General features: G+C 42.3%; 1 protein-coding gene across 2 annotated transcripts in view; it reads left to right on the forward strand.

Moving 5' to 3' along the window:
- Nucleotides 1-13,771, forward strand: part of LOC146656933 (bone morphogenetic protein 1-like) — a 29,918-nt gene that overhangs the window by 5,838 nt on the left and 10,309 nt on the right. For both annotated transcript variants that reach the window (XM_085424718.1, XM_085424719.1), the window contains exons 2-6: nt 4,351-4,464; nt 7,202-7,318; nt 7,793-7,910; nt 9,251-9,429; nt 9,652-9,757. In XM_085424718.1, the coding sequence (XP_085280844.1) occupies nt 4,351-4,464; nt 7,202-7,318; nt 7,793-7,910; nt 9,251-9,429; nt 9,652-9,757 (634 nt within the window). The remainder of the gene's footprint in view (nt 1-4,350; nt 4,465-7,201; nt 7,319-7,792; nt 7,911-9,250; nt 9,430-9,651; nt 9,758-13,771) is intronic.

The following is a 13,771-nucleotide window of genomic DNA, read 5'->3' on the forward strand; positions in this document are numbered from 1 at the left end:
TTCTCTCTCCGCAGGGTTCAAGTGATTAGGGAGCCAATCTATAGGCGTGATCTCAGGGCTTTAGTTTGAACAATATGTTTGTCGTCAGAGCTAAGTAATAACTAATCTTGCATTACAGAAAAGCCAAGGGTGAGTGCAGAGCCTGAATGCTTTGCCAATGCTCACTCAAGTGGCTCAAATGATGCCTAATTGGTCTGGAATGATGAGCAACCTAACAGTTTTTCCTTCATTGTTTAGTTTTCCCGGAACGATTCATCTGTGCTGTGTTGAATTGTTATTGTTTTTGTTTTCTCTCTTTCCCCCACCTGTAATGAATACTAAAGGTGTTTTCTTTAACTGCAGATGGTTATTGTTTATTGGAAAGCTATGAGTTAAGGATTACTCCCAGATTAAGTTCACCCACAAGCTCATTTAAACTTTTGTTTGCACATCTGTTCTGAGAAAAACTCACACGAAACGATGTGTTATGCAAAGAGTGGTCTAAACTGAAATATTAAGCCTGGATGGTGAAAATACGTTTTGTCAAAGGTGAGAATCCTTACGGTCTGGCACTGAATTATTCATCTGTGTAAGGAGCTCAAGTAGTGTGTAGTGCTGGCATTGGGGGGGAGAGAAATGGTTGGAGAGCTGGTGAATCATTAGAGGTAGTTTGACTGGTAGCGGGGTATATCAGTAATCAGTGGCGAGGATGAGCTGGGAAATCCAATCTGCTAATGGGCTTGATGGAGTGTGAAATGTTAAAGGGGCGGCAGTCTCTCGCTGTGTGCCCTTTGCAACTGAAGCCCCTCTGTCAATACGATAGACGCTGCAGGGCGATGACAGCAGCTCGGGCTTGATTGCAGCTGTGGGCGACGAGACGTCAGGCTTTTATTGGAAAATAATTGCCTGAATCTCGAGCAGTAGTTTGTTACTTTTGTCAGAAGCTTTCTTCTAATTACACATTTGTTACATTTTTTTGTTTTAAGCGAGCGCAGTGCAAATATGCAGTTTCTTTCTTTCTCCTGCCCTGTGCTCAAATTGCAGTGTTAGAAAATGTCAAGGTAAGCATAAATAACAGCTGGTGTTTTCACAAAGGACAGCTAACTGGCATCACACTCTTCATTCCTTAGTTTGTTTCCTTATTCTTGTTGCACAGACTTTTTTTACCTGACTATTTTTTTGTGTGTATTTCAGTTTCAAACAGCTGCTAAAGAAACAAAAGCTCCTCTTGAGAGGGTTGGGGGGCTTCTACCTGGGAAAACTTAGTGATACACTCATCAGATGGTAATTGCCTTACCTCAATATACCACTGACCTCTATTGGAATTCAAATTGCAGCATTTGTCAGCAAACACAGTGGTGAAAGGCGGTGCCGGGTATTGTGATGCATTCCGTGCTTGCATATTAGCCAAGTTTTTTCCCATCTGTAATCACTGGGTCACATACTGGGGGGATGCTGTAAACCGTGTTCTCCCGAGTGGAACTGGCCTTCTAAATATAGGCTGATTTCAGTGTCTGTTTAGGCTTAGTATTGATGTTTGTGCAGGTTTCAGTGGCAGATGTCGTGGTCTGGTATTCACGGAAGGAGATTTATGGGAATAGTCCAGGAGTATTTGACACCATAGAGGTCGAGGCTAGGGCATTACACGAATCAATGGGATTAATTTGATTGAGGTCTCATGTGTAATCTGACTGGATATGCTGATTGATGGGCAGTCCAAGATGAGAAGGATTAGGATGGTTTAGATTAACTTAAAAAAAAAAAAAAAACAGTGATGGGGGAGGTTGGACTTAATCAGATGTCAATTTATTTTTTTCAGTCCATTGATTTAAAGATCGGTCCTGTATTTATGTGTGTTTAAGTTGCATTCTTATGCAAAAGGTGCATGGATTATTGCACAAAAAGAGAAGAGAAAGCACACTGCCTTCACCCAGCTATTCTGCATGGATATTAATATTATTATTCTAGTTGCAGCTGTTGTCAATTAGGTAATGAAAAATGTTTGGAAAGAGATGCAGCACTGTACTCCATGGTGATCACTTGCCATCTGCCGCACTCATTTGGCTGTAACCTGCCATCTCACTGTGTTTGTACTTTGCATCATGTCAGCGCTCTGTTTCCATGCAAGTTTATCACCTTTCTCCATAGCCTGTCCTCATTCCCAGCCCAGAGTTGTACACAAAAGAATCCTAAAACCCTGTGTCTGTGGATAATTAAAGCCAGGAGACAAGGGGATTAATTCACAATCCCTGAGAGTCTTTCCATAAACCTGCAACAGCGTCTCCAGGACGACTGCTGCGCCTGGGGGAAATGAGTTCATAATGCCACCGGGCTGTGCATTTGCTCACTTCATTCTCCACTGTTGTCTGAGAACAATGACACTGCGGATTAACCGGCCTGTCTCCAGAACAGTTGTGGATGATTGGGACTCGGAGAGCGCAGGGGGTGGGAGAAAGCCCGCACCCCGTTTTAATTTTTTGTTTGTTTTTTTAAATCGCTGCTTTTCACGTTAGATACCGAAACGTTACACGTGAAAGGACGTGTTGTCCAGTTTTTCTGCTTCAGTAGTGTTTTATACATTGTCTGTGTTGTCTTATGTAACTTGGAATTTTGTTGTTTAAGTATTGTCTGTTCTTTTCAGCACTCGGTTAGTTCAGGGAATCGAATAATCCGAAGATAAAAGTGGGAAAAAAAGTCCTTTTGTTCCACTGCTCAACATCTGGTTGCTGTCCCTTAACAGTAGTGTTTTTGGCAGTGGCTGTCAGCGTGAGTGCTGATTGTGAGAGGTCTGTTTTGTCTCAGATTTGGACAGTTTCTTTTTTTTGTTGTGGTTTTTTTTTTTTTTTTTTTTGACTTGCAGAAATTAGAGGACCTCTGGAATTTTTTTTTTTGCGTGTCCTGCCATGCCAGCTGTCACAAACGCCTTTTCCTATTGTGCCATTAGCCTCTAATTAAGTCATTCAGCTGTGCATCCTTGTAGGACCTTCAGGGTAAGAAAGAAAAAAACAAAAAACAAAACAGCCTGCATCTACCAGAGCCAGCTCCAGATTGTTTCAATAATACTCCTTTGAATGCCAGAGCCAAGTAGGGGTTTTCTTTTGTGTCTCTATTGTGCTTTCCATCCCTTTCTCTCTTGTCTCAGACCTCAGTAAAACTTTTATACACATACTGGGAAAAACTGTCATATCTGGCCAAATGTACGTGTTGCATTTAAAGAAACCAAAAATATCCTGAGCTCAGAATGAAACAAAATTAATTTCTTGTGTGTTCTGCGGTAAGGACACCTTGCATTGGGGTGTCAGATTTAAGATCACAGACTAAAACTTCTGACAAACACGCCCGCTATAAATCACTCCCATGTACTCTGCATTTTAAAGGTCCTCTGGGCTTCTTGCCCCCTGAGGGTTTGGTCTCTACCTCCATCACACTAACCCACCAAACAAGCATGCAGAAGGCTGTCATTTTCTTTCTGCTCCACAGCTGCCTTCCCTGTTCTTGTGCCGCCTTCCTCTCTTCCTTCTCAAGTTGTCATGTCCTGGTTAGCGATGGATTACAGTGCAGCCTCTTTGCCTTCTCTAGAAATGGCCCCACTCCACTCCCCATCCCCTCCCAAGTCCTGCATGCAGGCCTGGCTATAAATTCCGGAAACGTGCTGGTGTTAAAAGCCCGTAAAACCAAGCACCCAGTTTCTGCAGAGTGGACTTCTAGCAACGGGAGATTTTTAGTTTAAAAAAAAAAAAAATCTAATAAAGGACATTCTTCATTAAGTGGGACTGTTTAGTTATTTCTCTCTCTCCTTGGCCCCATTAAAGAGCTATTACGTGTTCAAGGTGCCCCATATTACTCGGTCAAGGCAGTGTCGGTGTCTCATTGTAGCATATTTGATAGCTTCCATTAACTATCCAAGTGTGCCACGGCACAGTACGTTATGTTACCTTCCGGACTCGATTCGTTTTCATAAATCATGTCAGTAGGTTATCAAGTTCATGCTCTATGCATTACACAAGTCAGTGTGTTGTTTTTGTTTTCTGTCCTGTAACTGGGTTAATACAAGGCAGCCTTCCTGTTATCTGAACTGACACACTTCTGTTTCACAACTTTACTTGGGTTCCACAATAAAGAGAGTAAACAGAGCCAGAGTCCAGAAAGGAGTGAAGTGTGTGTGTGTGTGTGTGTGTGTGTGTGTGTGTGTGTGTGTGTGTGTGTGTGTGTGTGTGTGTGTGTGTGTGTGTGTGTGTGTGTGTGGCTGGACTTCCCAGTCTGAGCAGCAGGAAAAGCTTGAGGCTACAGGACTGTGCAAACGGATGCTTCATATTGTGCGATCGCCTTACACATAGTCTGACATGTGCTGTCTCTGTGTGTCTCTTTCAGCTGCCTTTCTGGGAGACATTGCTCTGGATGAGGAAGACCTGCGATTCTTTAAAGTGGACAGAATAATAGATCTGGCAGCGAGAACCGTCCAGGTTGTTAATCGCACAAATACAGGTAACAACAACAGACAGAAAGACCTCTGAGGTTACAGTATGATGTAAAATGTAGTTATTGTAGCACCAAGGCAAAGCAGATTATATTGTTAGTCTAAATTTGCAACAAAAGAGCTGAAATGAACAAGGTTCCCACATTGTTGGGTGATTATTGCAGACAAAGACGTTGTGCTCCCAACACTACAGCCGTAAAACCGCTCCAACCTCTCGAACTGAGAGTCGGCTCCAGCAGCACCTGCCGGAAGGCAGCTTTGTGTTTTTAATGAGCCCTCTTCAAAATGTTTATGCCTACAACTGTGATGATATCATTACGTTGCTACACCTGTAGCATCATGTTTAAGAATGATTGCTGGGCTTTGTCAGTTTTATGTTCTCCAGTGAAAAGTGCTATTTAATCAACCGCTGTGAGTCAGCCGGGACCAGTGGACTTCGCAATCCTGTAAATTCTGAGCGAACATGAACCAACAAGAATATCCACATCTGTCTGTGCTTGAGCAGTGCTGTTTGTTCGAGTTAATAAGCGCGCCAAGAAAAGCAAACTTTTTTTTGCGGGGGGGGGGGTTTATGAATACATTTCCAGCAGCTTAAAGTATTCACCGTGTTGGTTTGATTTTTAGTATTTAGTAGTTTTAGTATAAATTTTGACCCAAGGTGGGGAATTAAGATGAGACTCGTGAATCAGAAGCAGGTTGCAAGTTCATCCTCACCTTTTGAATAATTATCTGTGTGCTTGAGCAGTTTAGTTACAGCAAATTCGAGTGTTAAGCAGTGGAAAGGTATAGCTCAAAATAGGAAAACACAGCCGGTATAACTGTGCATTGCACAAGGTGGCTGTTTTCCACCCTGATCAACATTCATTCATAGAAACGCTTGGCGCCTCGGGCTGCACGCATATCAATACCTGCTCACCCTGCACAGGTGTGGATCCTAATTGGCAGTGAAGATAACTTTGATATGTCATTTTTCTCAATTATCATGTCACTTTAGAGGTCAAGTTAAAAGTCTTGGGTACTTTATCTTCAGATTAAAGCCTTGACCTAAAAAAAACACCACCCAGAACATTCCCCGTCTAAATACGGACGAACATGGAAGATTTAATCGTTTTATTTTAATTAACACATCACGCACAAGTTTTTGCCTCCCCAGGACTTCTTATCAGTTAGCTGAGCAGATTTGGCTGTTATCAGCCTTTTCCACAACACATGCACAAGTGTACGTGCTAATTGATCTCGCCAGGCTGCTAAGATTTAGTCCTGCGGACTGAAATTCAACAGAACACATTGTTCCAGCAAATTTAAAAAGCGTGCTGCAATCTACGGCATGCGTGTTAATCAAATATACTAAGAGAAGATGAGCCGAGCCGCACCGTTTCAAGTATAGCTATGAAACAACAACCAGCGCTTGTTTTTGCAGCTTCAGGCCTTCATCGGGGTCACCCAGGTGACGTTTCCCAATAAAGTTTGTAATAATTGTACACCTTGGAAGGTTTAGACAAGCACCCTTATATCAAATGGATTCTGCTGGTTTTTGTTAATAGAACTCACAGTGATGACACATTTATTTTACACACCTTTGCTGCAAAATGGAAAAACTAAGTGAAATCAGCTTTGGAGCCTTTATCTGGGAACTGTAGACGTTGTCCCAGCTCTCTGTAATACATTAAATGATTTGGCCAAATAAAAGAATAATGTGACAGTACAACAGTTCTTTGTTAAGCTTTACAAACATATGATTGTGTAAGAAAAATGACTTCATCCCAGCGCACGCACTAAATTCACTTGGTGCATATGTTTAATGGGCTTTCTCAGAAGTTTAAGGTCATCAGACTGCTGAAGTTTTCACTCCTACAGATTTCCTCATGTTTGGAGTCACTTCTCCTTTTTTTTTTTTTTTTTTTCTTTTTTTTTATAGGGGATTTTGTGTGAAGTTGCAACACACCACATTATCGAGAGTCACATCATCCAGAATTATTAATAATAATTCTGGATGATGTTACAAATACAAGAAAAACCCCCTGATGGTGTTTGCCGCAGGAATTTAATTGTTTTTTTGCTCAATTACGTATAAATCATTGGCACCTTTTGTTTGTTGTTTCTACAAGTTAAATTGGTGTCCTAACGTAGAATGCAAGATCCCAATTAAAACCACAGCAGTAACTGCTTCATCAGATAAATCACTTCCATCTGTATTTCTGCAAATATGCATCATTTAATAGATCGACTGACTAAGCCTACATCCACTTGTGGCTTATTCATCACATGCACTTTGAGCTCATGCTTGTTCTGCAAGTTTATCAAAGTTGAGGTTCGCATAAGGATGTTTCTTTAATAATAATAATAATAATAATAACCAGGTTTAGGTGGGGGCTTAGTCTGTATGGTGGCATTTATGTGAGGATGAGTGACATTAAAATTAATTTGAAAGAAGAAAAGACTCGGCTTTAATAAAAATCCATTCAGCGCACAACGAGAAGTACAGTGTTATTTGAACTGTCTCTTTGATGGAATTAATGTAATTACTTAAATTAGTTTTTTAATAACCAGCCAACATTAATATAACCGGCTTCAAGCCTTGAAGAAAGCCCTTTGGTTTTTGCAAATAAAAAAATGGAATCTATTAAGTAGAAGCATAGCTTGTTATCTCTTTGTGCCAATGTTGGAGGAACGGCTGGGGGTTTTTTCACCCAGGAATGCTCTGAGTGATCTTTATTTTGTCTCGTGGTTGGTTCAAATCCTCAGGCTCAAACAGTCAAAGCAGGCAAGGTGCACGGCGCAGGAAAAGAGCTGCCACATCCAGACCGGAGCGCATTTGGCCCGACGGCGTCATCCCTTATGTCATCAGTGGAAACTTTAGTGGTAAGTAACATGTAATGTGCTCACGTGTGACCAGATGTGGTAAACATAATTAGCATCATTCATTCCCATTTAAAGTCACAAATCACGGTAAACTATAATCTGTAAAACAATACTAGATGTCTGCAAAGTAAAGTACGTGGTACCCTTCATAGTGTTTTGCTTCTAGAAATAACCGTATTTACTTCTGAGGTCTTGTGCGATCTTGTTACATCGCCTAAAAAATTGTATGCTTGTAGTTGTGCAATTTATTAAAAAGCAAACCAAATATTGAATTCTTGACATGATAAATATAACATTTTGGGACTCTTTAAATTGCGTGTGTGTGATGGTGGTTAACGATGAGAAAGGCACATTTTGAACTTGGTATGACTTTACTTTTAAGCCTCGTCTGTTCACTGTGTTTCTATTCATCTCCATTCTTCCATGAAATGCTGTTGGAGTGCGTTTTCTCACCCTCTCCGACTTCCCTTTCAGGCAGCCAGCGGGCTATATTCCGCCAAGCCATGCGGCACTGGGAGAAGCACACCTGTGTGACCTTTATTGAGAAGACGACTGAGGAAAGCTATATTGTTTTCACCTACCGACCATGTGGGTGAGTCAGTGGGGTTTTAAGCTCCCACGTGTACAGTAGGAGCTGAACAATGGCCTGTTTCTGTTCAGTGTCTGTAGCTAATTATTTAGCGCCCTAATGCTTTTCCTTGCTTCTTGCTCAGCAGAGTTTCTCCATTGTTCATCCTCTCCTTGCAGTCTCTCTGCAGTCAGTAGGAATTGTTTTGGGTTTGGGTGTTTTGTTTTGTTTTTCTGCCCCCCTGCCAGCCCTTAAAGCGCAAACCATTCGGTGGGCAGGAATTTCCTGTGCCTGATCATCACACTGCATCAGTCACTGAGTGCTTAAATCATACCCGGTGTGCAGGACAGGGCACGAGGGAGAGACTTCCTTTGCCTGTTTGCTGCACTCTGCTGAAAGTCGGGCTCGGTGTCCACTCAGCATTTCTCTTTAAACAGATACGCAGGGGAAGTGCTGGTGGTGGCTCTCGTTGCTAAGCGACTATTGACAACCTGTTTGGATGTGCAGGGCTCTTTCTTTGTAAGCCGTCGTGAAACAGTTTTTCATTAAAACATTTGGTGTTGAAGAATGGAAATCCATTTAGGATTTTGAGAAAAGGAAGTCAGAGTTGTTAAAGAGGTTTCCAGGGAACACATCAACCTCTCAGATTTAGTCCACAAGCCGGATACCATCATGTCATTACTCAAATGTACCCCTCCTGCTGATTTATATCATTCAGTACCAACAGGAAAAAGGATGCAACTCATGAAACTTTTTCTAGCCAACTGTTAAAAGCCATTTTTAGCCCAGTTGCTGGCCTCTGGAGCAACAACGATGACATTATCCGCACAGGCAGCAGCGGTTAGCAGTGGGAACGCTTGACTCTGCTGCATATTCAGCAGGCCCCCATCTGTCCTGTGCAAAGTTCAAGGCGTGTCTCAGGAGAGCCTGACTTGGCTCGCTGTAATTAGAGAGCGGCTGTCTGGCCCACAGGGCCATTATGTGTGTGCCCATCCTGCAGGCTCCCACACTCAACCTTTCATGTCACATCGAGATGGAGCGCTGCAGCCAGCTTCCTCAGTTACTCTCAGCGTTTCCACTAGCAGACAGCTGAATGAATGTCACTCCTGTATGTGTCGACTATAAAACAGAGCAGAGATTCTGAGGTGATTTCTTTTCTAGTTTTATTATATACATAAGCAGCATGTTGAGATAGAGTCAGAGATGCATTCCTTTTTCTCTCTTTGCTAACCTCGTTTTTTTCCACTCACTACTTTTTTTCTTTCTTTTTTTTAAATGAAGTGAAGCATAAAGTCTAGTCTCTGTGTTTTGACTTACACACTGCCTGCCTGTGTTTCCATGTGTGTCTGCCTGCTGATTCATAGGTGTTGCTCCTATGTGGGTCGCCGCGGAGGGGGCCCCCAGGCCATATCCATAGGGAAAAACTGTGACAAGTTTGGCATTGTGGTGCACGAATTAGGTCATGTTATTGGGTTCTGGCACGAACACACACGACCCGACCGAGATGATCACGTCAGCATTATCAGGGACAACATTCAGCCAGGTAAGACCTCAGGTTTCTCCGAGATCCCCCAGCAATAATGTGTGTAAGTGAAAGACGGAGACAGAGAGTTAGATAAAATATTAAGAGTCACACATTTATTCACACACTCTGAGCTAAGAATAAAACGCCACAAACTTGCAGAAGTGTTTTCATGAACCTAATCCTGAGAGTCTATATTTACGCCTGACGTAAGGGTTCGGTCTGAATTTTTCTCTTTTACAGGACAGGAATATAACTTTTTGAAGATGGAGCCAGGAGAGGTGGACTCTTTAGGAGAAGTCTATGACTTTGACAGTATCATGCATTACGCCAGGAATACATTCTCCAGGTAGGAGCCAAACCCAAAGTTCAACTCCATAAGCCCCAGACATGAGAACTAGTCTAAGAGCGAGTCAGACTGAACCATTTCCAACTTTGGTCTCATCTCGTTTTCCATTTCCATGTTTCATGACTGCACTGGTGTGTAATGCTCCAGGTTTGTGTCTGCGAGCAGCCGCTCAGTAATGTGGCACAAATCCCAATTCTTGTAGGAAGAAATAAATTAAAAAAACACGTATTTACTTCTTTACTAGAAAGTCCAGTAGAGATCAGTGCAGCTGTACAAGCTCATCATATTAAACTCTATATTAAATGTACACACCAGACCAGCACATGCAACCTGATCTACAGAAATCTACAGCAGTGGCATATTTGTTCTTAACAAGAAATTGCTAAAAAATTTCAAAGCTTGCTGTTGATTTAGTGTCTTTTGTCACTAAGTGCAAAAATAAACCGATTTCTACCCGATATCTTTTGGCATGACATTTTAAAAGAAATAAATTAATAAATCCTCACATTGCATTGAGCCTAAAGTCAACTGGAGAAGTAGTACTATGATTTTTAAGTGATATTTGGACAAGGTTAGGTTACCTGCTGGTGTACTGGGAGTCGTATATCAGGTAAATGGAGGAAACTAAGAAGAACTTGGATGCCAGGTTCCATTTCAGACCGTGACTGGGTCTCTTTGGACTGGTCTGTGGTCTTTGTTTATAGGGTTTACCTGTAAACGGTATCATTTACACTTCTCGCTTTAATTTTGGCATTTGCCGGATTAGCAGTATGACAATAGACACATTGTAACTCTAAATAAGAAAAGTGAGATGTGAATTTTTGCAGGCGTAGTAAAAGTGTTTGTCTGGGATATACTCGCTCTTTCACACTGCCTGTTTTAAATTAAGGCTCCTTTGTTTGGTTCCTGCTGTTTTTTCCTGCAGTAGCAGCCCCAATAAAGCAGCTAGCTCAGCAACAGTAGCCCTGCCTCATCACAACAGCATTTATGGACACCACCTTCAAGGTTGTGTGAAGCTTCTCGTAAAGGGTTTCATCCATAAACCACCTCATTATGGTCCTAAGAGTTCTTTGAAAAGATTTTCATGGTGGGACAAATGATGTCACCCAAGGTTACTGCAGAGACCTATATTCTGGAGTGGAACATTTTGGCATCTTCACAGCACTTTGGTGTTATGACTACCTCCAAACTGAATGTCTTCACACACCTAGCAGCATTTTTTTAATCCCTAAATAATCTACATAGGATAAAAAATGCAAATGTTTTCCTTTTTAATGCTTTACAAACTAAATAGTCACATGATTTGAAATTTGTGCGTCATAGACTTGGGACAGTAATGTCAGTACAAAGAACTGCAGAGGACCAGCTGAAATTTTGGCATTAAATCTTCCAGAAACTTGTTGCTTAGAAAAACATGCGCTTGTAAAAGAGGAACTGTTTGTATTCTTAGTGATACTTAAATTTGTCATCGGCTGACCTCATTCTTCACTCCCTGTTGTATTCTATGGGAAGGCCTGCCAGATGTTGTGCTGTTGCTTAGCACATCACTGGTTAGCTACAGTGTTGGATGAAGGATCCATCTAAGGCGGGTGGGGGGAAAAAAAGGTACATGACTAACACAAGGCAGCCTGGTTTCTTGACCTAGTCATCAGGGACTGTGGTTAATTTCAAGTATTTTTACCATCTGGATGACTACAAAGCCAGAATAGAGGAACTAGGAGTATTTGACTCTTTCAGCTGCTGATTCATTATTGTAATTACAAAAGCAGCACTACACTCACTGCAAGTGGCTTCAAGACAACTTGGCAGTATATGTTAAATTATTTTTGAAAGCTGTTACAACCCAGGTTTGCAGGCATGTGAATATCATGGCCATCTCCTAATGTCATGTGCGGGATATGATACTAGTTAAGTGTGTAGAACTGTCCCTCCATCTACCAGACAGCCTTCAGTCACTCAGTATGGGTGTAAATTGATCTCTGGGCACCTAAAGTTAAAGCAAAAAAAACAAGTAAGCGCAGACTATAATCATTACTACCTCCGCCTGATATAAGAACCAGCTGTTAGCCCTTCCCTCAGCTTTGCACATGCATATATTTTTATATTTCCCACCACTGGCTCTCCCATGCCCGAGGTTACAGTCTAAGAGTTGTGGCCTCTTCCCAGATAGCTGCCATGCTCTCGCAACAAACAGACAGTGGGGAGTAAATCTTTGTCTAAACAGAGGCTGAGGCTGGATGTAGGCCAGTATGCAGAAATTCCTGCCTGGCCCCGTGCATCCAAACTGTAGGTTGTTAATGCACTTCACGCCGAGCGGAGATGAATTACTGCTGCTTTTCCGGTGTTTGTTAGTGTACAGAAAAAGACTGCAGAACAGAGACAAAGGGGAAGAGAGACATTTGTACTCCTTCTCCATGCAAACAACAAACTTTTGTCTTGTCTTAGCTTCCAGGTTTACAGGAAACAAAGCCCACTACTTCCATGGAATTGAGGTTTTAAAGAGGGAATGGTTTTTATCTTGTATTGGATTTCAGTCAGGTCAGCACATGTCCATTTAGCTGTGGTCACTCCCAGGTCATCATTTGGACTTAGGCTCTTAATCTTATAAATTTGCAGTATGTTCTACAGCTGGCTGCACAATGGGGTATATTTATGTGAGGTAATCCACCCTGATCTGTTTTCAGTCCAACTCTGACTCTGTTCCTATACAAACTCCTCTGATCCAAAAAGGCTGCTTAGAAATGAGAAGCGGTGGCTGTCACTGCCGGGGAATGTTTCACAGAGCTGTATTAGCAGACGAGGGGCTCCTGTTGGCTTTTCACAAGTCATTCCAAGCACTTTCTCTTCAGCGCTGATTGGCTGATTTACCTGTGCCAGTGTCATTCTTTGTCGGTCCATTGTTGGCCGGTGTGTTTGCTCTGTGTTTTACAGTAAATCACCGTGGGAAGCCAGGGCCTTTGCCGCGGGTGTTGTTCGGAAGATTTCATGGCCTGTCTTGATGTTTTGCCGTGTCTCCTGGGGACAAGCAGGGCTGATCCCTTGCTTTTTGTCTCGGGTGTGTTACCCGACCCATGGCTCTGCCTTCCCCCTCCTTTTGCTCGAGAGATTTTTTTTTTTTTTTTAGGACGAGTGTGTGGAGCAGTGCCAGCTCAAATAGAGATCTGCCAGTGTCCCCTTTTGTCTTTTCTGACACCGACTGGAGTGGCATTGTTTTGTTTTAATTTTTTTTTTTTCTTCAGCAGCCAGCATACGGGCTCCTGGAAGCTCGCAGACAGGCAGAGCCTAAACTGTTAGCTCAGGCTGCTCTGTTTGCACATGCCTGGCGTTGATAGGCATGTCACCATGGGAACAGCCAGGGAGCCAGACCATTTCTTGCCAATACTTACAGAAAAATGAAGATGATAAACTAGCAAAGTGTCAAGTGAGGCAGCTTTGTAAAAAGGAGTCTTTCTGGACTAACTGTTCTGTCCTGTCTCATTTTTAACATTTGCAGATGTTTTATCTAATTTTATTTATCTTTATAGTTTTCATTTTGGATGTTTATCAAGAATGTGGCTGATGTTCATTTCCCTGCCTCCGTGGCTTATGGAATTTATTTTGAACTCCCAGTAACTCTGGAGAAGGGCTTAAGCTCTTAGTTTTGGGTCTATCGTGTGTGTGTGTGTGTGTGTGTGTGTGTGTGTGTGTGTGTGTGTGTGTGTGTGTGTGTGTGTGTGTGTGTGTGTGTGTGTGTGTGCGCGCGCGCAAAGGATGATATCTGAGCATTAACCTCTGAAATGGACTGTGTGACCTCAACCTTAAAGAAAGACTGAAATTCAACAGCAGTCCCATATCAAAGAGATGAGTAGATCTGAAAGAACTGCAGAGTAGCACTGGATGCAGGGAGATTCAAAGCCCAGGCGCACACATGTGGACACTGAACGTTCAGTATGCTGAGTAAAAGTGCAGGAAACATTTTCAGATGGTATCGTAATTTTAATGAACCTCATTAGAGAGTGAGCAAGGGTCAAACAG

Source organism: Rhamphochromis longiceps, linkage group LG12 (genome assembly GCF_057381845.1).
Source record: "Rhamphochromis longiceps isolate RC_006_pf linkage group LG12, R_longiceps_female_GT1.1, whole genome shotgun sequence".
NCBI lineage: Eukaryota > Metazoa > Chordata > Actinopteri > Cichliformes > Cichlidae > Rhamphochromis > Rhamphochromis longiceps.